This window comes from Neophocaena asiaeorientalis, unplaced genomic scaffold (assembly GCF_003031525.2).
Source record: "Neophocaena asiaeorientalis asiaeorientalis breed wild unplaced genomic scaffold, Neophocaena_asiaeorientalis_V1.1 scaffold67, whole genome shotgun sequence".
NCBI classification, from domain to species: Eukaryota; Metazoa; Chordata; class Mammalia; order Artiodactyla; family Phocoenidae; genus Neophocaena; species Neophocaena asiaeorientalis.
In genome coordinates, this window is record NW_020173731.1 from 5902522 (window position 1) to 5926124 (window position 23603).

General features: G+C 34.9%; 1 protein-coding gene across 3 annotated transcripts in view; it reads right to left on the minus strand.

Annotated features, from left to right (window-relative positions):
• Positions 1-6640: 6640 nt before the first annotated feature.
• RCOR3 (REST corepressor 3) overlaps positions 6641-23603 on the minus strand; it is a 41435-nt gene continuing 24472 nt past the window's right edge. For 2 of the 3 annotated variants that reach the window (XM_024751168.1, XM_024751167.1), the window contains 3 exons: positions 18675-18732; positions 9690-9931; positions 6641-9226 (listed from right to left, as the gene is read on the minus strand). In XM_024751168.1, coding sequence (XP_024606936.1) covers positions 8882-9226; positions 9690-9931; positions 18675-18732 — 645 coding nt within the window. In that variant the 3' untranslated portion in view covers positions 6641-8881. The remainder of the gene's footprint in view (positions 9227-9689; positions 9932-18674; positions 18733-23603) is intronic. The other variant, XM_024751169.1, reaches the window with a different exon arrangement.

The following is a 23603-nucleotide window of genomic DNA, read 5'->3' on the forward strand; positions in this document are numbered from 1 at the left end:
TTTGGGCTATTATAAATAGCGCTGCTATGAATAAAAGGAAAAGAAAGAATGCTGCTGTGAATATTTGAATACAAGTTTTTGTGTGGACATACATTTTCTTTCTCTTCAGGTAGACCTAGGAATAAATTACTGGGTTGTGTTGTACATGTACATTTAATCTGCTGGAGATTGCCAAACAGCTTTGCAAAGTGGCTTATCACTGTAGCATATTACATTTCTACCGGCTGTATGAGAAGGTTCCAGTTTCTTCACACCCTTGACAACGGTTGATATCGTCAGTCTTTTTAATACTAGCCATTCTAGTGGGTGTTATACACACCTTGTTGTGGCTTTACTTTGCATTTCCCTTATGATTAATGATGTGACATCTTTCCATGTGCTCATTTGCCATTTGCATATCTTCTTTGACAAATGTCTTCAAATCTTCTGCTTATTTTTTTTGTTCTCTTTTTATTGACTTGTAAGAGTCATTATTATTTAGTTCTAAGAGTTCACATACATTCTGGCTTTGAAAAGATCTTTTAAAATCTTGATGAAATCCAATTTATTAATTTGTTTCTATTATAGATCATGCTATTGGTTACATTGTTTCTCCTATATTTTCTTCTAAAACTTTATAGTTTTAGATCATACATCTTGGCCTATAATCCGTTACAAGTTAATTTTTGTGGGCGGTGTGAATTTTTTTTTTTGACATCTTTATTGGAGTATAATTGCTTTACAATGGTGTATTGGTTTCTGCTTTATAACAAAGTGAATCAGCTATACATATATCCCCATATCTCCTCCCTCTTGCGTCTCCCTCCCACCTTCCCTATCCCACCCCTCCAGGTGGTCACAAAGCACTGAGCTGATCTCCCTGTGTTATGTGTCTGCTTCCCACTAGCTATCTATTTTACATTTGGTAGTGTATATATGTCCATGTGGGAGGTGTGAATTAAAGATCATCCTTTTTTTTTTTTTTTTCCCATACAGATATTCTATCCTTTCTGCCATTGAATTACCCTGGCACTGTCATGGAAAATCAATTGACCATATATTTGTGAGTGTATTTCTGGACTTTATTCTGTTCCATGGATCTATGTGTCTATCTTTACACCGATATCACACTGTCTTCATTACTGCAGCTTTATAACAAGTATGGAAATCACTTAGTGTAAGTCACTCAATTTTGTTCTTCTTTTTCAAAATTGTTTTGGTTAATCTAAGTTCCGGGTTGCCACTTGTTTTTGTAAATAAAGTTTTATTGACATATAGCCATGCCTGTTCATTATGTATTTTCTATGACTGTTTTTGAACTACATTGGTAGAGATGAATAGTTGCAACAGGGACTGTGGAGACTGAAAAGCCTAAAATACTTACTGTCTTGGCCATTTAAAGAAAAAATTTCCTGGCTCCTGGCCTAGGTCCTTGCAATACCATATAAATTTTGGAATTAGCTTGTAAATTTGTACAAAACAAAGCTAAGATTTTGATAGGGATTGGGTTTAATATATAAAGCAATTTGAGGGGAATTACCATCTTAACAATATTGTTTTCCAATTCATGAATATGGTATGTCCCCCCATTTATTTAGGTCTTCTTTAATTTGTCTCAGCAGTATTTTATGTATTTCAGTGAACAGTTATTTCACATTTTTGTTAAAATATATTGTTAAATATTTTATTCTTTTTGATACTACTGTGAGTAAAATTGTTTTCTGGATTCTATTTTCAGACCATTCATTGCTAGTATATAAAAATACAACTGATTTTATATTGATCTTGTATCCTGTGACCTTCTTGAACTCATTATTCTATAACTGTTTGGAGGTTTATTAGTATTTTTTACATGCAAGATCATGTCATCTACAAATAAAGACAATTTTTGTTCTGCCTTTCACATCTGTAAGCCTTTATTTTTCTTGCCGTATTGAATTGGCTAGAACCACCAGTAAAATGTTGACTAGAAGTGATGAGAACAGGTATCCTTAGCTTGGTTCCAATCCTAGGGCAAAGCACTCAGTTAAGTGTAATATTACTTATAGGCTTCTTGTGGATGTTTTTTATCAGGTTGAGAAAGTTCCCTTATATTTCTAGTTTTTTGAGAGTTTTTATCAGGAATAGGTGTTGGATTTTGTCAAATGTCTTTTCTGTGTCTACTGTTATGATCATTTTCCTTTTCCCTTTATTTTATTAACATGATGTATTGCAATGATTCTCAACTGAGGGGTTTGCTCCCTGAGGGACATTTGGTAATGGCTGGAGATATTTTTGATAAACTGGAGGTGGGGGAGAGGATGCTACTGGCATCTGGTGGATAAAGGCTGAGGATTCTGCTATACATCTTACAATGCACAACAAAGAATTATCTAGCCGAAAATGTCAATAGTGCTGAGGTTGTGAAACTGGTATATTACATGAATTGATTTCTTTTGTTAAACCAAACTTGCATTCCTGGGATAAACACCACTGGGTTATGTTCTGCAATCCTTTTACTGCTGAATTTTATTTGCTAATATCTGTTAAGGATTTTTGCATCTCTGTTCATTAGTCTGAAGTTTCTTTTTTTTTTTTCTTGTCTTTATCTGGCTTCAAATCAGAGTAATAATGCTCTTATAGAATGAATAGGGAAGTGTTCCTTCCTCCTGTATTTTCTGAGTTCATGTAGGCTTGGCGTTATTTCTTAAAGGGTTTGATAGAATTCACCAATAAAGCTATGTGGGCCAAGACTTTTTTATGTGTGAAGACTTTTTAAAAAATTAATTTATTTAATTTATTTATTTTTGGCTGTGTTGGGTCTTCATTGCTGCACGCGGGCTTTCTCTAGTAGTGGCGAGCAGGGGTTACTCTTTGTTGCGGTGCGCAGACTTCTCATTGCGGTTGCTTCTCTGGTTGCGGAGCATGGGCTCTAGGCAAGTGGGCTTCAGTAGTTGTGGCACACAGGCTTAGTTGCTCCGCGGCACGTGGGGTCTTCCTGGACCAGGGCTTGAACCCATGTACCCTGCATTGGCAGGTGGATTCTTAACCACTGCACCACCAGGGAAGCCCCTATGTGTGAAGACTTTTAATCACAAATTCAATTTCTTTACTTGATTCAGATTTTCTATTCTTTTTGAGACAGTTGTGGTAAGAATTTGTCCATTTTAAAAACATTTACAAATTTGTTGACGTAAAGTGTTCATAAGGTTCCTTTACAAATACTTTTAATTTCTGTAGGTTATGTAGTGATAATCCATCTTCCAGTCTAGATTTTGATAATTTGCACAATTTTTTTCTTGATCTAACAAACTTTCTAACTAATGACTTTTCTATTTCGTTGATCTTTTCAAGAAGCAACTACTGGTTTCAGGGATTTTTCTCTATTGTTTTCCTGGTATCTATTTCATTTATTTTAATTATGATTTTATTTCCTCTCTTGTGTTTACTTTAAGTTATATTTACTCTTTTATTTCTAGCTTTTAAAGAAGAAAGCTTAGATGATTGATTTTATCTTCCTATATAATATAAACGTTTAAAGCTATCAACTTCCTTCTAGGCACAACTTGCTACAGCCATTGATTTTTTATATACTGTTTTTACTTATATTCAGTTCAAGATATTTTCTAATTTCTCTTGTAACTTATTTTCTGACCCATAACTTATTTAGAAATGAGTAAATTTCCAAATACTTGAGAATTTTCCATATTTCTGTTGCTGATTTCTAGTTCCATTGTACTTAGAGAACATATTCTGGGTAACTTGAACAGTTTTCCGTTTATTAAAACTTGCTTATGGCACAGAATATGGTCTATTCTTGGAAATATTTCATGTGCACATGAAATGTTTACTCTGCTGTTGTTGGGTGGAATGATCTATAAATTTCAATTAGGTAAAAGTGGTTGATAGTGTTGTTCAGATCTTTTATATTCTTACTCATTTGGGGTTTTCATGTTCTATCAACTATTAAGATATGGATATTTAAGTCACTGACTTTAATGGCAGATTTGCCTATTTCTTCTTGCAGTTCTATCAGGGATCCTCTTGATGAATTGGCACCTTTATCATTATGCAGTGAACATCTCTTTGACAATACTCCCTGCTTTGAAATCTTTGTCTGACATTAATACAGTCACTCCAACTTTCTTTTAATTGTGAAGATGGTATATATTTGTTCATTGTATTTGTTTCTATTGTTGCATAACAGATTACTCCAAAATTTAGCAGCTCAAAAGAACACTCTTTAATTCGCAGTTTCTGTGGTGTTAAGAAATCTGGGCACAGCTTAGCTGAGTTCTCTGTCTCAAGGTCTCTCATAGTCTGCAATCAAGGTGTTGGCTGAGCTCTAGTCATCTCAAGGCCCAACTGGGGAAGGATCCACTTCCAAGCATACGTAGTTGTTGGCAGGTTTCAGGTCCTGGCAGGTTGTTATTCTGAGGGCCTAAGTTTTCTGCTGGCTGTTGGCAGGGTGCTTGCCTCAGATCCTTGCCACATGGGCCTCTCCAACATGGCAGCTTGCTTCATCAAAGCATGCAAGCAGAGAAATCTACTAACAAGACAGACGTCCCAGTCTTTTAGCCTAACCACAGAAGTGACATTCCATCACTTTGCTGTATTCTCTTGGTCAGAAGCAAGTCCCTAAGTCCAGCTCGCACACAATGGCATGAATACTGGGAAGCAGGAATCCTTGGAGGCTGCTCCATATCCCTCGAATTTGAGGTTATTATGGGATCCTTTTGAGAATGTCAGTGTTTTCCTGCTCTTTTGCCTTCGCAGAATTGGAGCTTCTTTAATTCTATGAGGTTTTTGTCATAAATCTGTCTCTATCTGCTGGTGGCACCTTCTCTGGCTTTCCAGCACTGTTAAGCATTATTTCTGTTTTTGTATTTCTTGTCATTTCACCAAACTTTGGGGTGGGAAGAAAAATAAATAAGCTGAGGCACAGGGAGGTGAAGTAACTTCAGTGGAGTTGGAAGAGTCACCATGGTACAGGGAGAACTTTTTATATATAAGTCAAGTGACAAGCCCCTCAACAATTCTGATTGTTTTCAAATTCTCTTTTGGAAAGGGCACAGCGTGTTAACAAAACTGGTCTTGGGAATAAAGGCCTTTTGAAGCCAAATCCTGCCAATTATGAAAGCTGCTCTGGGCAGTAAGCCAGATAGATACCTCAAGAGATAGATACCTTGTGTTGTGGTATTATTCAGGATCTTCTTAGTTATCGGTAATTGTATCTTATATATTTAAATAAAATTAAATTAAATAGAATAAAAATTTAACCTTTCTTAAAATAATCCAGAAAAAAAGATAATTCTATAAAGCATTCTGGAAGATTACCCTTCATGCCATTTACAGTGTGAAGACCGCTCCTAGATCTCTCCACTTCACTTTCCCAGCATCTTTTTCTGAGACTGCTCACCCAAATTCCAGCTTTAAGATTGTAAAGTTTAAGTCACCACAATGCAAAGAAAGACCCATTCCTTATCAATAGCCTACTTTAAATCTGGTATAGACAATTTGCAAACATCTTAATCCAACACTAATTTCTGGTCTTCATTGTTTCTCTCTTAAGTGTTCTTCTGATAACAGAAGAAGGGAAGATAACGCCACAGGGCCTCTTAGACACACATTTAGGAACAGTCACACATTTAGGAACATTCCTCTTAATGTTTTACTCCCAAACTCCATTGTTACTAAAATTTATTGTTGCAGAACATTCCTTCACTAAGGCAGTTAATCAAGATTTAACTTGGGAGGAGTTACATGTGACCTATTTTTTTTCCTAAGAGAGGGCAGTTAAGGTACCCCCACAAATGCATCAAAAAGTGAGGTACTTTCTTGTAGACATTTTATAATATAGCATGGTTTCTCAAACTTGGTTCTTGGATTCTTTCTGTATTCACTTACTCTGTAATCTTATGAATGATATATCTATAATGATATATCTATAATGTCCAAATTAAAAAACTAATACACACTTTCTTGTTTCCTATTATCAGAATGTATTCATCATTTATTTCAGGAAAGCACAGAGATCCTCCTTTGAGTTCTAAGTCAGATTATTATTTTTGAGGAGACACTGACACCCCAGTGTTAAGTGATCAGCAGTTATTAATATCCATGGATAATATTCTTTTGATAGCAGGAAGAAACATTAAAAGAATACAACATATTTAAGAACTAAACTTGGTACTTTAACCAAAGTATTTGCAACATTCTTAGTATAGTTGAAAATCATGACTGCCAGGTTTTTTTGGCTTGTTGTCTACATCTATTCCTAAAAAGAATGTAGGCCTATATTAAGACAGAATTTGACGTTCTTTCACCTTTATTTTACATTATATTTTACTCACTTTATTATAAGACTATTAAAAAAAAGTGTTGATCATAACCTACTTTTACCTCCATCGTATTACACTGGAATTAAATCATATAGAAAAATAATTTTTATTAATATCACCAGATGTATCAACAGCGTGATTTATTTTTAGTTGAAAAAAATACTTGGGTGTAGATTTTTTTAAAAACTGATAAACTTGAAATTAATGAAATGGTCATTAAAAGATTTTCAGGTTTTGCTTTTTTTTTTCCTTTTTATAAAAATCAGTATTTAGAATTTCACAGTGAAGAGGTCCTAAATTTCTCATACAACATGAAATTATATAAAAATAGAAGACATACACATCTTTAACTCTTTAATCCTTTGATTAAGCAGCAAGCATATCACTCTTCCAGGCCAAACACTGCTTAAACAAAAAAGAAAAATAATGACGTGCAAAATATTTACAAAATATGCAAAGCACACAATAAAGACATCTCACTATATACATGTGTCATATTACTAATGAAGCTAAGATTTTTCTACTGTGTGCTTCTACTGTGTACGTAAATCAAATTACAGCACATCCCTCAGATACAGCACCTTTGCCCATGGTTGGGATAGAATGGATTTTAAATGAATCACAATATACTTAACAGCTGGACAGATGCTGGTGCTGACCAACTTGACTCACATATCCCACACACCGTATACTGAAGGTCTACTGACAAGAGACAAGACAATAGAAGCTGTATAGTATGCACATATGCAAGACAATCTAAATACTTTAAAAAATGCTTTAGATATTTTCCTTTAAGATATATAACTGTCCCCATGGCTATTAAAGTAAAAATAAGTATAAATTCTTGAATGTTAGGAATTTTAAATCATAAGGTGATCCAATGAGAGAGAAAGAACACATCCTGGAAAAAGTTTTAGATTATGCCAGAACTTAAGGTCCTTATGGAAAGAAGTGGTCTAAACTTCAAAATTAAAACTTATCAATGGATTTAAGTCAATAGCTCGTTAACACTTTAGAGCCAAAGGTAGGGACTACCCAATATTTGGGGAATATACGACATCTCGAAATATAAACTAGGGTCTTTGATGTTGACCATTTCGTGAAATAGTTCTAAATGTGAGAATGTGAATGTGCAAACATTTAGCTTAAGTTCCACTAGTATAGCAATCTAAGAGATCTGTCCCTTTGCACAGGTCATGATTCCAATATGAAATCACTATATCAAAAATATTAGTAATACATTGTTGAAATACTATCACTTGTAAAATATTCTTTGTAGGTGCTTAATGATTATGTGTTGAATTAAGAAGACTTGAAATTATTTGTTTCTTTATAAAAGGGGTCTCAGCATTTCAAGTTAACAGCACAATTGTGACAATATACTGATACATCTTTGGATAACACAGAGCAAATTCTTAAATTTATTTTATGAAATAATGTTGATGATTTAACCCTAAACCAAACCGAGAAGTACAGGTCAGCTGCAAGGAATACACAAATGCATCCAAATAGTACAATAGAGATTTATCAAGAAAACATCCTTTATATTAAATACAGACCATATTAATAAGCCTGACGGCAATTTAAAGTTCAGAACCTAAACACAAAAAGGGTACTGTAAATAAATGCTTCCATAATCACTATCTCCACATAACTGACAAAATATAATTCTCTTCTAAAGTCCCCAATGTAGGCAACTACTAGTTAAAAGCAGATAGCATTTAGAAAGATTAAAAAAAAAAATCAAAATTAACTCCATTTTCAAGGAACTTAAAGACACTGTACTTTAACAGATTAAATCCTCATTTATATGTAAAATTATTATTCCGATCCTCTTACTACCACAAGATGGCAAGTCAATGACCTTTAAGCAAGGACTTTGCACTAGGACCCTAAACTGTGTGTTAAAGAGTTAGCAGGTTCAGTACATTCTTTGTGGGTTCATATAATTGCTTTGCAATTGATTAAACTGCTTTCTTTTAAAGGAATATATTTAAATTCCTTTAGAAAAAAAGCAAGAGTTTTTGAAAAAAGGGATATGCAGCTATAATTTCTTAAATATGCATTAAATGAACATATGTCAAAATCTGAAATGCAGGCTATCTATTCTTGCACTCCTAACATAGGAAAATGTTAAAAATTAAATTAAAAAGAGAAAAAGTCAAACATCCTTAACTTATGAAACTTAAGGAGTTTTCACAATTCCTAAGTCAATATTCCTGTACTAAGAGCCTTGACTATGAAGAGGCAGGAATATAAAGATTCTCAATAAAATAAATACAGTAAAAACAAAACAAAACCCCTCAGTATATAGAATACTTAATCTCTTTTCCTTTAATGAGATCATGTCGCTGAACGTATACTCTAGAAAGGAGGCTAACTGTAGGCTTTCTGTTGTATAACATTTCAGTTGCGTGAACTAAAAAGTTTCTTAGGCATCTACTTATGCTAGCCCACTGCCACAGAACTAGTTTGCAGCCTCAGTATCTAGGAAGGATTATTCTTTCTTCTTTTGCATCAGTCAGGTGAGCACTGGTATAATGATGGGGTGAAAAGTTACTGCAGCTCTGTCCAATTTAATCTTAGTGCAGTGAGGACTGTGAATCTGTCTGAATTCCGATAAGTGATGGTGGCTGTTGACCACCAACTGTGGACAACACTGGTCTTGGGTTTAGACGGGGTGGCATAGAATTAGCAGGGCGAATGAGAGGTGGTGGAGGCTGATTTAAAGTTGGCCGGGGCTGGATGAACCGAGCCTGCTGCTGGAGTGGAGGAGGCTGCCGGTGAAGAGCAGGGGCAGCAGGCAGTGTTGGACGAAGAAGTGGTGGAGGCTGGTTCAGAGTGGCAATGGGGGCTGTTGGTGTTGGAGTGGATGATGGGGCAGGAGGTGATGGACCCAGAGTCCGAGGAGCCTGTGGGGTCTGTGCCTAGAGGTGAAGAAACAAAAAAAATACACGTATGAGATGACAGTTCCTAATGAACTTAATACAATATAGTTTGGGCTGTCACAGGAAAAAACAAAACAAAACAAAAACATAACACCAGTGTTTTTTGGAAGCACAAGCTTCTTTTATTTTAAACAAAACAAAACAAAAAACCAAAAACCGAAAAAGCAACGAAGCTACCAAACAGGCATCTTTATTAGTAAACAGCTTAACACTGGAAATAAAAATAAGACTATGAAAGAACAATACACTCTCCATTCTTCAAGGATCAGAACTTAGCATGTCATTATGACTTAAGAGTCACGAGAGATGCACCACTGAGTAAGTGTATTGTCAACCTTTCATGCTCATTTAGCTAGTCCTCTGACAAATTAACCTTACAGAACACCACACAAAATGGTGATTCCTCAACTCATATTAGCTCAAATTCCATACACAAACACACCTCCTCTTCTTCATCAGTGCTCTTCCCTGATGGCACATTAGAAGCACTTTTTGTCTCCTCCCCTAAAGTAGAAGCATCACCATTAGAAGCCTGGGTTCCTTGTTCTGCTTCCCACTCCTGCAATACCTCCTCTAAGTTAAACCGACGCCTGTAGTTTACAAAGAAGTTCTTCACTTGGCCAACAGTCTTGTTGCCAATTACATCTGCAATAGCTTGAAAATCTTTACCATATTTGCGGACACCTGGAAGGCAAAGTAAATAATACACCTGTGAAGGATCAATAAGGAGAGCTGTGTGTACTATACATCATGCACACACACAAGATACCAGCAATGAAAATCCTTTCTGATAAACTCTGCTCATTTCTCAATTCTGAGATAGAGGCTAAGGTATCAGGGTCACAGATGAAAACTATCAATTATGTCATTTCATCGAGCCAGCCACTTGCCTTCAACTGAACAATCAGAAACTTACCATTTTTTACATACTCAGTTATTTTCTCCAATCCTCTCTTGAACTCTCAAATACAGTCCATTTATTGTAAAGCATTGAATTCTTTGTTCCATCCTCAATTCCACATTCATTTATTTCCCTAGTAGCCAGTCACCTAAATTTGAGCAACACCGTTTGTAAACAAAACTGGATGGGAACGAACCATCTCTTTTATCCCCTCAATGGACTGAGTGGGTAGTCTTAGGGTTCCCCCATTAAGAAAAGCATTGTAATTTTGGTCTTAACACCAACTTCAACATAATTACTTGCCTATCTTACCAGGTACCAATGAAGAGAAATGAGATAAGAATTTAAACATAAAAAGCAGGAGAATCATCACAATCTGATGGACGAAAAAAGGGGAAACAATTTTTCAGAGTTTGTTGGATTTTAACTCACCTAACAGTTCTAAGGACTGTATATATGAAGGATTCCTGGATATGCTCTGTAGCCTAAAGAATTAGGGTATAATAGTGACTACTTGTAGATACTTGTGCTTATCATCACTACCTTAAATTTAAGAAGGATTGTACATTCAGTTATTAAAAAACCTAACTTCCATAAAATTATGGAAATTTTATTAAATGAGGGATAATATTTGATTTATGAACTTGAGATAGTCAATTATGCTACAGAGTTTAAAGTGAGTTTATATACTCAGATGGACAATAATTTGCTCTTAAGGGAATTCTAAAAGAAATTCACTGACTCATTCTAGAAAGAGATGCACTTAGCTCAAAATATAAAAGCTGTCAAAATTTTTATTTTACAGTTTGATAACTGCTTTTTAAAATACCAGAAAACAGTAACTCATTAATTAGAGATGAGAAAGGAGAAAAAAAATATTAATGTCTATGATATTAAAGTCTGTAGTTTAACCTAAGCAGCCAGAAATACAGGAATTTAGATAAACTTAACATGTATACAATCACACATAAGAGAATAATATAAGGACATATTAATACCCCAGCAGAAATGCTAGACATATTCTTACTGATAGCTATTTGGGTGATACACCTATTACCTAAAGCACCAGCATGATGTAACTCCTGTTCTTAAATTCTGTGCTTATTTTTTATTGAAAACTTGGGAGTAAGTATCTCTTGCTACATTCAACTTGCTAGGCTTGACTCTATGGGGAGTTCCTTTCTCTTAGAGCATTTTGGGTAGGAGGCCTGACATTATTAAGCTATAACCATATCCCATTGTTAATACAGAGTTTTGGGTTTATAAACTATGCTCATTTGCTCTGTTCTCAAAGGGAAAGACATATGCATGACAACAAAGTAATAATGATACTTAAACACTACTGATAATATTTTATTGTCTATTCTTTCACAATATAAATGAATTTATATTCTCTTAAATCCATGAGCTGATTTCCAGTTTGAACTTCATAACTGAGTATAAATTCTAATGGTGACTAGGTTCCACCAAGGGTTTATCTGGCAACAAGAACCCAAGGTCATTTCGTATGAAGAATTACTGCTGCATACGCAAGTACTTCTCTACTACTTGTACTTTGGAAAACAGCAACTCAACTTGAGATGACTGCACTGAAAAACAGATACTAATAGGAAATCACACACAGTGTTCTACCAGTGTACTAATTTTCATAATGGATATTTAATTTACATTCTAGAAATGTCCAATGCTACTGAATACGTGAGCTTAGAAATGAAAACCTTAAATAAATCTAGGATTAGATCTGCTATATTCTTAGCAAGAAGTCACATTAAGAGTAACTCTTGACTCCGAGTCTGACAATATTACAACCCTCCGAACACCCATTTGTTTAGCAAAATATACTCTAAAACCTACCACTAAGCTGTCCCCAAGTCTAACTCCACTATATAACTGTCCCCTCTTCTTCTGACTCTATTTTTTTTTTTTTTTTTTTGTTCTTCCACTTTATTTTCTCTTGCTCGATAGACCTTGTCACTAATATTGTTGCATTTCCAGAATTGCATGCCCCCAAACCAAAACTACTTCCTATAGGAACTTTAGTTTACCCAGACACTTTGGATTTTCTTCAGTTCACCTAGGTTCTGAGTCACCTAGGTAAGTTTATCATTAACTTGTGTATGCTAGTCTCGTATCAACTTTGCAAAGTCTTAAGGCTCAGACCACACTGTAGACTTCTGTAGTCTGGCTAAGGATCTCAATCATGTCCTGAGAATAAGTGGGTCCAGATATTAATGTCTTTAACCTGCAGGATGGCTGGGCCGGGTCTGGAAGAGCTAGAGCTCCTTGGCAGTCTCCTCTGGACAAACAGTAGCCTCATCTGTCTGCCCCAGTGTGTTATGAAATTTTTCATAATTTTCTCTGTGTTCCATGATGTGAAAAAAGTTGGAAAGTACTGTCCTACGGAATACAAAGTACCACCAGCATTACTACAACGCAGAGTACAGAGGAAGTGCTCAGGAAATACGACTGATTTTTCTCCTCCATAGGGCTTCATTCTATTATTCTTCCCAAGCTACAAGAGTCACATATGGCTGACTTCTTTATCACTTTCACATTCCCAGTGACGTTGCACGTTTTGGCTAGAAGGTGGAATTCTTAAGCTCTGTACTATGGCTGATAACTAGTCAAACTCTAGTGAAACACCAAATGAAGACTTAATGGGACTGACTCCTTCCGATGAATCCCCAGGTAGGCTTCTGGAGGTCAGCCTCGCAAGGTAGTGGTGCTGAGCAACCATCTTTAACAACCTATGATATCAGAGCTACTTTGTTACAACTCGTACCTGAGGAAAGGGTGGTCCATTCTTTTTCCACAGTTTATAAAAAACGAGGTCCATCATATCTCATATTATATCCCTCATAAGAATTGGTGCTAGAATGACTTAGGATGTTCTTACTACAAAACTTGAAATTTCTCCTTCATTTTCATCATTAAATACTGCAGGTATGAGAATTTTGCTATGCTTTAAAGAATGTTCACCTTGATAATAATTCTAGGCACAAAAAAACACATAAAATGGGAATGCTAATATTAATGACCTTGAAAACCCAAATTTGTATTCTAATGAAGGATCAACTTCTCATGGATTTCTTCAATAAACAGATTTTTTTTTTTTTTTTTCTGGTACGCGGGCCTCTCACTGTTGTGGCCTCCCCCGTTGCGGAGCACAGGCTCCGGATGCGCAGGCTCAGCGGCCATGGCTCACGGGCCTAGCCGCTCCGCGGCATATGGGATCTTCCCGGACCGGGGCACGAACCCGTGTCCCCTGCATTGGCAGGCGGACTCTCAACCACTGCGCCACCAGGGAAGCCCAAAAAACAGATTTTTATGGTCTGAATTATATCCCATATCACAGGCTGAATCAATAAAGTAATACTGAGACAATAAGATAGTACAACTATTCCTAATTAGTAACTCTATTTCCTTATGTGAAATACTATCTCTATCACTTTTGATTGACAATTCACTAAAGGTATCAAAAAGTAAACAAGTTAAATCATCTAATCACTCATTATCTCATTATGAAATAACAAATAAATGTAGAATACTTTTTAAATCTCTCTAAAACAAAACAAAAAAAAGATTAAATCTCTCTCACTCCTCCTGAAGATATAAAAGGCTTAGGTCCATCTGAACCATGGTTTTAAATTAAATTTGTGACCTTTAGGGCAAGAGGTCAGTTTTCAAAGGTGAGTGGGAAAAAACTTAAGAGAACCCCAGAAGAGGGAAATTAAATATTTCCCAGGGAGAGGAAAAAACTGTTTTCAGTAAAATTTCTAAATTTCATTTCAAAGTTACAGTGAAACAACATGGCTTCTACACTGGCAGATGAAACCGTATAATCTTTATAATATATACTTTTAAAGTTTTGTTTGGGAATTAATATAAAAATATAACTCATTAGGATATTGTGTTATCATTATTTTATTTTCCAACCAGTGTTCTATATTACCCAACCAAAAAACAATTTGTATTTTTAGAGCTTTGGGTAGTAAAATAGTAAGTTCAGGAGCATTTGTAATATGGTGTTTCCCAATTCTGGACATGGTATTTAGACGTTTTTTTTACGTTGACAGAAAGGATATCATAAATCTGCTTTCAGTACGTTTAAAAAGTTATTTTTAAAATCTTATTTTGGACTCCAAAAAAACCCAAAGCCGATATTACAGTGACAAGCTACTTCTAGATATAGGTAATGAAAATTCGGGGGATACTTTTTCCTGCTTCTTGCACAAATGTCTTAAAGTGAGCATGTACTTAGTATAATTGGGAACTATTAATTTTTCAAAAATCTATTTTTGAAGTAAGAATACAGTGACATCTAGAAACTCCAAGGATATGGTTCTTTCCTACCAATAAGAGGTTAATTTTAAACTCAAACCATTCAGGAACATGCATTTCTTTTCACCTCCTGTAAATCTTGTCAAGAATTCCTAGTAAAGAAGGTAAAAAAGATATCAACAGCAGTGGGACAGTGATTGGTGCATCTGGGCAATGGCTAAAAGTCAAAATCATATATTCTCTTTCCAATGTCTAGCCTTTCTCTTCTGAAGCTTCCCATCTTCTTGCTACAAGTTAAATTCCATCCCAAAAATGCTGGGAATTTTGAATCATTAATTATCTGAAGCAAGTGCATCAGAGGGTTGACAATTATACTTTTGGGCCTCCATTCTTGTGATATCAGTTATAACAGAAGAAACTCTCTAATGCAAACAGATAACTTTGAGATGGAAATGTATGAATCTATCTCCACCTCCTTTTGATCATTCATGTACTGAGGATCATGTAAGGATCGTTACAATCCTTATGCCTTAATCAATAGCCAAATCTCTTCCCCACACACACACTTTAGGGACCATTCTAGCTTTTTTTAAAGTAGGAGATAAAATTAGGAAGAATACAATTTCTAGACTTGCAACTTCATTGCTCCTAAAAAGGAATGAATGTATAAACTATAGGGAGAGAAGGTAAAATTTAACTGTAAGCATAACTCACTTGAACACAGTTCTGTCATTTCCTATTTTATATGAGAAGGCAAGTAATATATAAAAAAAAAACAACCTAAAAATTAAAGTTGATGCCTTGATAAAATTAGAAAAATTTTTTGTTGTTTATCTTAATATAGCACAAATATTGTAGTTGGGAAGCATATTTTTTTGTTTGTTTTTTACCACTAATGACTAAGAAATGAATACATTTAAGAGGAGACATAAAATAAAAATGTCAAATGTTGTATACCATGCTTCTGCTCCTATACACTGTAAAAAGCAGATGTTTTGCACTATCATTTAAATGTATTGTTACTTTTTGAAAACAGATAATAATTGTTCCATTTTACATGAAAAAAATACACCTAGAATCTAATTCTTTTCTTAATTCTTGCTTAATAAGGAATGTTTATCATATGAATATCAAGACTGATTTTAGGATAATTTCTAAAAGCACCATAGATTAGAAAAAAATATTTATATATATGACATAAGCTACAAACAGGGGTATTTCACCATTAACACAAATATGTGAAGACTATAACTGGTCTTACTGTAAACTAATTTGTTATAATAGAAAATTTAGATACTCAAAGCTGAAACAGATTACAGAAATTGTAGAAATACCATTCTTGGTAAGTATTTTAAGAGGATTAAATTAAATTAAAGCAGCATTTATAATATCCCACTTGGGGACTCTCGAAGAATGCTACTGAAGTTATAACATAGTTAGAATAAAATCAACATAATAAAGTGATAGATTACACAAGTAAAAGCAGACATTCCTATCTGGTCTGAGCATGATTTCCCCCCCTTCCAAATAAGGGAGAAAGAAGGGGAAATGGCTTATTTATTTATTTAAATATTTGTTGTTAAAATATTTATTTACAATTTAAATGGCTAGTACTTAGTTAACAACAATATGAGCAGATGGAAGTGGGAAATATATATTTAAGCCCTAGGAAATGATCTTAATATACTTATTTCGTTTTCAGAATTACAACAAAAAGTTTATTTAATAGTAGAGTTATAAATCTCACTTGTGACACTAGAGTCAACATTTCTCTCTCTAGGTCACTGTAATGGTCAACTGTGAGCAAGATAAAATAAAGCATTTAACAAATGAATGTCAAATCAGAATCTATATGTAAAATGTCTTGAATAGACAGTTCTATATAAATTAAAACATGTTAGTATCAAAACATAAATGATTTGAAACTGAAGTGGCCAGAAGAATAATATCATATAAAGGCTTATCATAAATAAAGATTAAAAAGAAGAAGAAAAAACCAAAAACAATTACCTGCTAAGATAAGTACTTCTGGATTACACATGTTAAAATAAAAAGTGCAATTATGTACCTTAACCACACTGAGACTCAGGTACAGGTGACATTACTATACGATTATACTGTTTATAAGACACACTTTTGAGTATTATATAAATACATGGGCACATGAAGCAAAGATGGTACTTTTTAATTCTCCCTAAAATAACTATTTTGGACACAAATAGCTTAGCTTTGTTTTATTTTATATAACAAAAACAAAAACAAAACCCAAAACAAAACCCAAAAAACCCTAGAAACTCAAAGTGAAAATAAAAATTTCCCACACAGAGTCAAAATAAATATTTAAATAAAAATGAAGACATTAACATACTAAGAGAGTGCTTTCAAAATCCTAAGAACATGAATCTTTCCATACAAATTGCTCCATTAGTGTAATTTATTTAAGGACTACTTTTTAAACAAGCATAAAAATATGACACTGAATATCCCTCAGGAGAGAGGAAATGTTTGATTATTTCTATAAATACTCCATTCTTTTAATATCTATAAGCTGAAATAATGTCCACATATATAGCTCAACTCCATATGTAAATCTTTCCATTGTCCTTCTCTTGAATGCAGCTTTTCATAATATCCAACTCAGCCATAAGATTCAATGGATCCTACCACTTAAAGGAGTACTGCAGAACAGTATCAAATCCTGATTCTGTACATATAGAGAAAGATTAACCCAGACTTCCTAGCCGATTCTCTTAAGAAAACCATTTCACTGGGATAATTTCTTATATGAAGAGTACAGGATTAGTATACTAACCTTTAAGCAATGAAATACTGGAAGACGGGGTTAAATTCTATAGGCTACTCTGATGAAGGGAAACAGTCAAACCATCAGTCAAACCAACACCTACTCAAATAACTATGTTAGAGCCATAAGACATAATCCTAAATAAATATAAGACAGCCATTGAAAATACTGATTTTTTAATCAAAAATTTAAATTGTCAGTTTTTAGTTTTAAAACAGCTATTATTGAACATTATAAACTAATTAAACTTTGTTCTGACTCATTCAGAAACTTAATTCTACAATTACAGATGTGCTCAATGCACATCCAGCACCCTGCCTCCATCAAATCAAGTATTTCTATTTACGAAATGACTGTATACCGAAGGGAAGGCTGACATTATCCTGTTGGCACCCTCCTGTGACATTTTTAAGTCACACTGGGTGAGTAATTCTTACTCTAATTCAAACTGCAGAGTCATCTATTAATCAATCTTTAACTACATTATTCTCATATCCGAATGATACTTGCACAACATTTTTGAGTTAAATATTTTCCCTATGTTTGAATCCTTGGAACTATTTTTAAAGGTATATGTTTCACTGGGGCCCAACCCTCTTATAGTAGTTAACCTAGACAGAAAAGCTATTAGTACTCAATACAGAGGGCTCAGCCAGGAAGAAACAAATTGTAAACCAAACTTAAATCACACAATCAGTCCTGCAGATAGTTCATCTTGAAAGGGAAAAAAATCTACAACACTGAATTAAAACATACAATATGCCCTTCTTTAAGTAATTCAAATACAAGAAAATCCAAGATTATAGTGCTTCCAAGTTGCCCATGGGTATTCATATTACAAAAAGTTTTCTGCCATACAATTCATACAACAAAGCATTCTTATAAATAGTGCATTTGAAATTGTATGTGTATATACATATATCTTAAGTCTCTCTTTTGTATAAATAGATATATTTAAAGTCAGGTTTTGAAGCATTCAGTGGCATATCTCTTAAGTAAGTTATGGTACACTGAAGGTAAAGCATATCATTAATATTTTCAGTACCTGACATTTATCAAATACAGAGTAATCAGGGAAACCAGAAACAGAGATTAGTTTATGCTTTAAGTAATGAGTTATTGACTGATACAGTAAGAATGAACCCAACTGCAGGAATACTGAAGTAGAGGCACGGAGAGACCATGACTTGTTCAAGCTTGTCACCACCATCATTTATTTAGTGCTGAGAATGCATTACATGCTGTTCAGGACCCAAAATGCACACAGGCTCAGTATGTCACATCCACAAGTGCAAAACAGAATTCATGGTCACCAGGACTTTGTGGTGAACACAAGACCCCTTTCTTGATCCATTTCTAAAGGAAGGGAAGAACTATGGTAGTCACCTTTCACGACAAGTTAAATAATTATTAACAACAGTAACTGCTTATCTTTAATATACCTTGCACTGCTAGAAGCTGCTCCTCTGTGGTCCAACGGGCATTAATTTTCTGATTTGACTACAAAATTAAAGAGAAGTTTCCTAATGAGGATATGAAGACAGACATTTTTCCAAAGTGCTTATTTTTTTTAAACTTTTCACCAAATCACAGACAAGAGATTACTAAAACTCTGATTTATGAGGATTTCATTTTTATAAGAATTAAAAAATATATTCTGAATTACCTTTTACCAACACAAAAAGATAATGAAAGGGAAATGTACCATTTTGGGAGAATGAACAACATTCGCACTTATACTCTAGGCAGAGATATCAAAACTGAGAAAATCTATTAATCGCCTATTTTCCAACTACAATGTTCCTATCATACGTTGCAGATGTTAATTTTAGCCTAGTTTTAAACATTTAAGAGACTTCGCTTTCTTCAGAGAAGGATCTGTGACTCTCTCTAAAATTTCTTCTCCTTCATATTTAGATTAAACCTATCCTTACTCCATCAAAAACAGTGTTGCATAAATTACCATAAAACTGTAGATCAGGCCTATGCCCTAAAATACTTCATTTCTAAAGCAGAGAGTGACCCACTATAAGAATAGATTTTCCCCGCAAGACCTCCTACATTCTTTCCAGTATTTTTGTTTAACAAATTTCTAACTTTAAGATTTTTACTATGGCAGCATTACAATATCAATTAAACAGCTAACCACATTTCACTAGTGTATACGCACTGCTGAGTAATCAAGAACCTTTGGCAGTAGATGGAGGGACAGAAATAAGTATACCGGCTTACAGAGGTTTGCAGTAGAAACTGCCCAGATAAAGTGGCCAATGTAATACACGCACATGCTGGGCAAAACAGTAACAAAGGCTTCCTCTGGGAAGGGTGTTTAGGGTTTATCTCACTTGTAGTCTTAGCAATAAGAGTTTCCACAATACACAGCGGTTCTGGGTAACACCAACTTTCTCACCATGAGTGAAGAGGTATAAGCAAGCATTTGGAAGAAAGAATGAAACAAAAATTCAAAAAAAAAATTAGGAGAGAAGAAAGAAAAAAGTAAAAAAAAAACACCTATAGTAAAGGAGGAAAAAACCTAAAACACAAAGCACTGAATTCCAGATGATGAGATTATAAAGGGATAGCAAGGCAGGCCAGGCAAAGCCTGGATAAGCCTGCAGATTAGGATACTGGTGATAAGGTAAAGGAATAACAGTAAACAGGCAACGAGAAAGAGGGGAAATAGGACATACAGAAGCAGTAGTAAGGGTGAACCAAGGCTAAAAAAGTGAAAAGGAAAAGGAGATGACAGAGGAAAAACTAGCAGTTAATCCCCCAAGAGGAGTAACAAGAATGAAGTAGGAGCTAATATTTGAGTTAATACCCAGGCAATCTGATGCTACCGTGGCTGTGACAGGTAGACAGAAGAGGCCCTTGGTACCCAAGGATAATTGGTACTGGAACCTATTTAAAACAGGTCCAAATATTTCAGAGTAAATGGTTAAAAAATAAAGGGTTGATTGTAACTTGATCTGAAATATGAAACTAAAACTTAGGAAAATTAGCTCATTAAAAAATAGTCACTGATTCCACTTACATGCTTTAATTTTATTTTTTGGCATACCTCTTCTGACTATACAATAGTATAACATTCTCTAGCTTTGCAATTTACAACATGAGCATAGCATATAGGCCATTTTTGTTTTGAAGACTTCAACAAATTTCTCTTAATTCTTTGAAACCCCTCTTAATTCTTTGTTACTCAAATTATTCTTTTTTAAAGTGCTTGTCTCAGTCACCATCCTCTTTTTTTCCATTGTTAATTCTGCTAGATACCCATTTGTCAACAATTTTGCAAATGATTAAAGTCATTCTCGTGTACTTTCATAGACTTCATGAAGTTTCACATCTTTTGCAAGGCTTACAATTTCATTTTGTATTTGCATTGTATTAGCAAGAGAGTAACAGAGAAGGATGTTGCTGTGATGGACGGGAAGGACAACAGCTAGAGTTAATTAGGGAGAATTGGTGAATAGAGCCTAATTTTATAGGTGCTCAATTCATTAGTGAATATTTTCTTATTTGGCAACTTTTGCTTCTCCATGTATCCCTTAGATTAATGAACATTTGGATACTAAGGATCTCTTGTAATACTACATTGCAAGCTGTTCTTAGGATTAAAGTTAGGATACATGTAGAGCAGATAGCACAGTGCCTTAGCAGCAGAAATTGATCAATCGACGTTTGTTAAACCTGAAAGGCATAAACTGGAGGAAAAGGTGTCATTAGTGAAAAGAGAATAAAAGGTGAAAGAGAAATAACAAGCACTATGAAGACTTATTTATCAGTTTACAAGCATATCAGGAGATGGGATGAAGACGAATAACTATTATTAAAATTAAAAAGTACAGAGTATATTGGGGATTCAAAGATGAGAGGGAAAAGTCAAAATGATTAGAATAGGGAAAATGGAAAGTTGAAGGGACTGGAGTCTGAGATGGGTTTAAGAATAGGAGAAGTTTCTGAAAGGCAAAAATGAGGAGAAGGCATACCATGACAGGGAACAAGAGGATTTTTGCCAGGAAGAAGTGATAAATAAGCCTGGAAGGTTGGTGATACTTAACTAAACCAAAATACGGTAAGGACCACTTTTGGAAGTGCCATAAAAACCAAGGTTGATGAGTTCCTACTAGATTTAATAAGCAATTGTGCTGGGCGGGGGCTGGGGCGGTAAGGAGCAAGGGGAGAAGGGTAGGATTATGAGCAGAGTAAGACTTTAAGCCTAGAAAGCTGGGAGAAGGGTGATGCTGTTAAGGATTTAGGATTTGGGAGATGTGGGAAGGCAAGGCTAAGGTGAGGAATTTAACTTGGGATACACTGAAAAAAGGTATTAGGCAGGAGGCTAATACAGATTCATCTATTCAAACACTTTTTTTTTAAGTGTCTGGAAAATGTTTATGAGGGAAAACAATGGAGTCATCTTACTAAAACCAGCCTGTGAATTTTTTCGTTTTTTCCTTCCAAAATTACTCTTGAAATGTTCTTACAAAGGTAGCCACGGAGACAGGCACAGTCTCTCAAAAAGTCCACATAGCCAATTATTCCTCCAGCATTGGAATGGGCCACTAGTTTCTCAGTTAAATCCCAGATGAAGCCTGTGGCTCGAATTTAGGATAGTACTGAATGAAAAATATAAATACTTATTTAAATACTAGAATATCGCTCAGTTCAAGGAAATGCTCAGGAGGCATATGGAAGCTAAAGCTGACTAAAGGAATGGTGGATTTACAGTTTCCAGCTCATAACTGCTCACTCTGGGGTATACACTCAATAAATGGAGTTTAGGCAGAATTGCCAGTACTACTGCATTCGCTATTACTAAACATACTCTTTTTTATTTGGCTGATAGCTATGGTTGAATTTATGTCATTTAAATGTACATATGATATGACTTTAATATAGCAAAGTGATGAGACTGTATATTTCCAAACAGAAGAGAAATGCATTCTGAGGATAAAAATTTGGAGAATGTCTTTATTTATGTAGAGAAAGAAAAATTACGGCTGAGAAGGGAAAATAATAGTTATAAAAGAGAACATAACTTCTCAAAAGTTAGAGGAAGAAGGAGGTCATCACTATGTGAAGGGCTCAGAAAAAGGCAAGGGAAATGAGTTAGAGCTGTGGAATTTGGTCATTAGCACCAATATTAATCTTTAAGAAGATGCTTCAGTGGAAAAATGCAGAGGGGGAGTTGAAACTGTATGGAATTTAAAAGTCTATGTGTTACAAAATGGAAACAGTGGAAGAAAGGGAACATTATAGGAGAAAGAGAATCAACATTTAAAAAATACAAAGGATTCCTTTAAGTTACTGATTTTTATATTTTAGACCCAAGAAACTTTGGTAGCGATTTGTTTAACTTAAGGAAAGGACAACTAGTCTATATCTAGGAATCTAAAACTGTGTGGTAGTAATGGTGAGCTATGAGGTACCACTGAACTATGAGGTACCACTGGGGTTTGCAGCAAACCCCAGTCTGAAATACTGTTGTTTTAAAAATAATAAAATATTAATATAAAACAATCCAGTATATAATAGTAACGATGATAATGTAGAAGGCCCCAAAGAGCCATCTAGAACAATCTATGACATCCTTAGTGAATTCAGCATCTTTACTACATCCTTCCCCTGCTAAACTGTCTTCACATCTCTCCCATTTTTGTCAGTAGTGGATTCATACTACCTCTACCTCTGACCTGGAAGAGTTAGAAAAGGTCACCGCTACTCTGTGTTGAAAATTCCATCCAACATCCATAATGAAAGGATGTCACACACCTATGCATGAAAATACCCAGACTGGGAAATTTTTAGCTTCAAAAAGCACTCCTTATTCAGTTTCTTCCTTCCTAGATTCATTAATCTCCTTGCCCCCCACTTACCTCCTCCCACAACAAATCAAAGCATAACCAAACATACCACCGCTCCCCACAACACTCTCACATACTTTCCAGGAGATACAGTAACCTCTACTTTGCAATGTTCTCTAGATTTATCACTTGCTGTCCATTCCTACAACTAATACCTGACACTACCCAGTACCCGTTTACCATTTACTTTATCACTCACATGCTTGGCATTTTAGCAGCTCTAAAGTTTCTAATGTATCTTGTAAAACACTGCCAGGATACCTTTTCCAAAATAAAAATTTTGCATTACATCCTTCCTAAATTGAAGAAGCTATAGGGCCTTACCACTTGACTTAATTTAAGAGGCAAACTTCTCTTCCTAGCTTTCACAAAGACTTTGTTTTCACAGTGTTCTTGCCCACTGACCTCTATCACAAAGAAGTCCCTGTTAAACTCAACCTTATTAACATCTCTCATACACCCTGTGCATTCATCCTCTGCAACCAAGTCTGCCTTCCCAAGTAGACA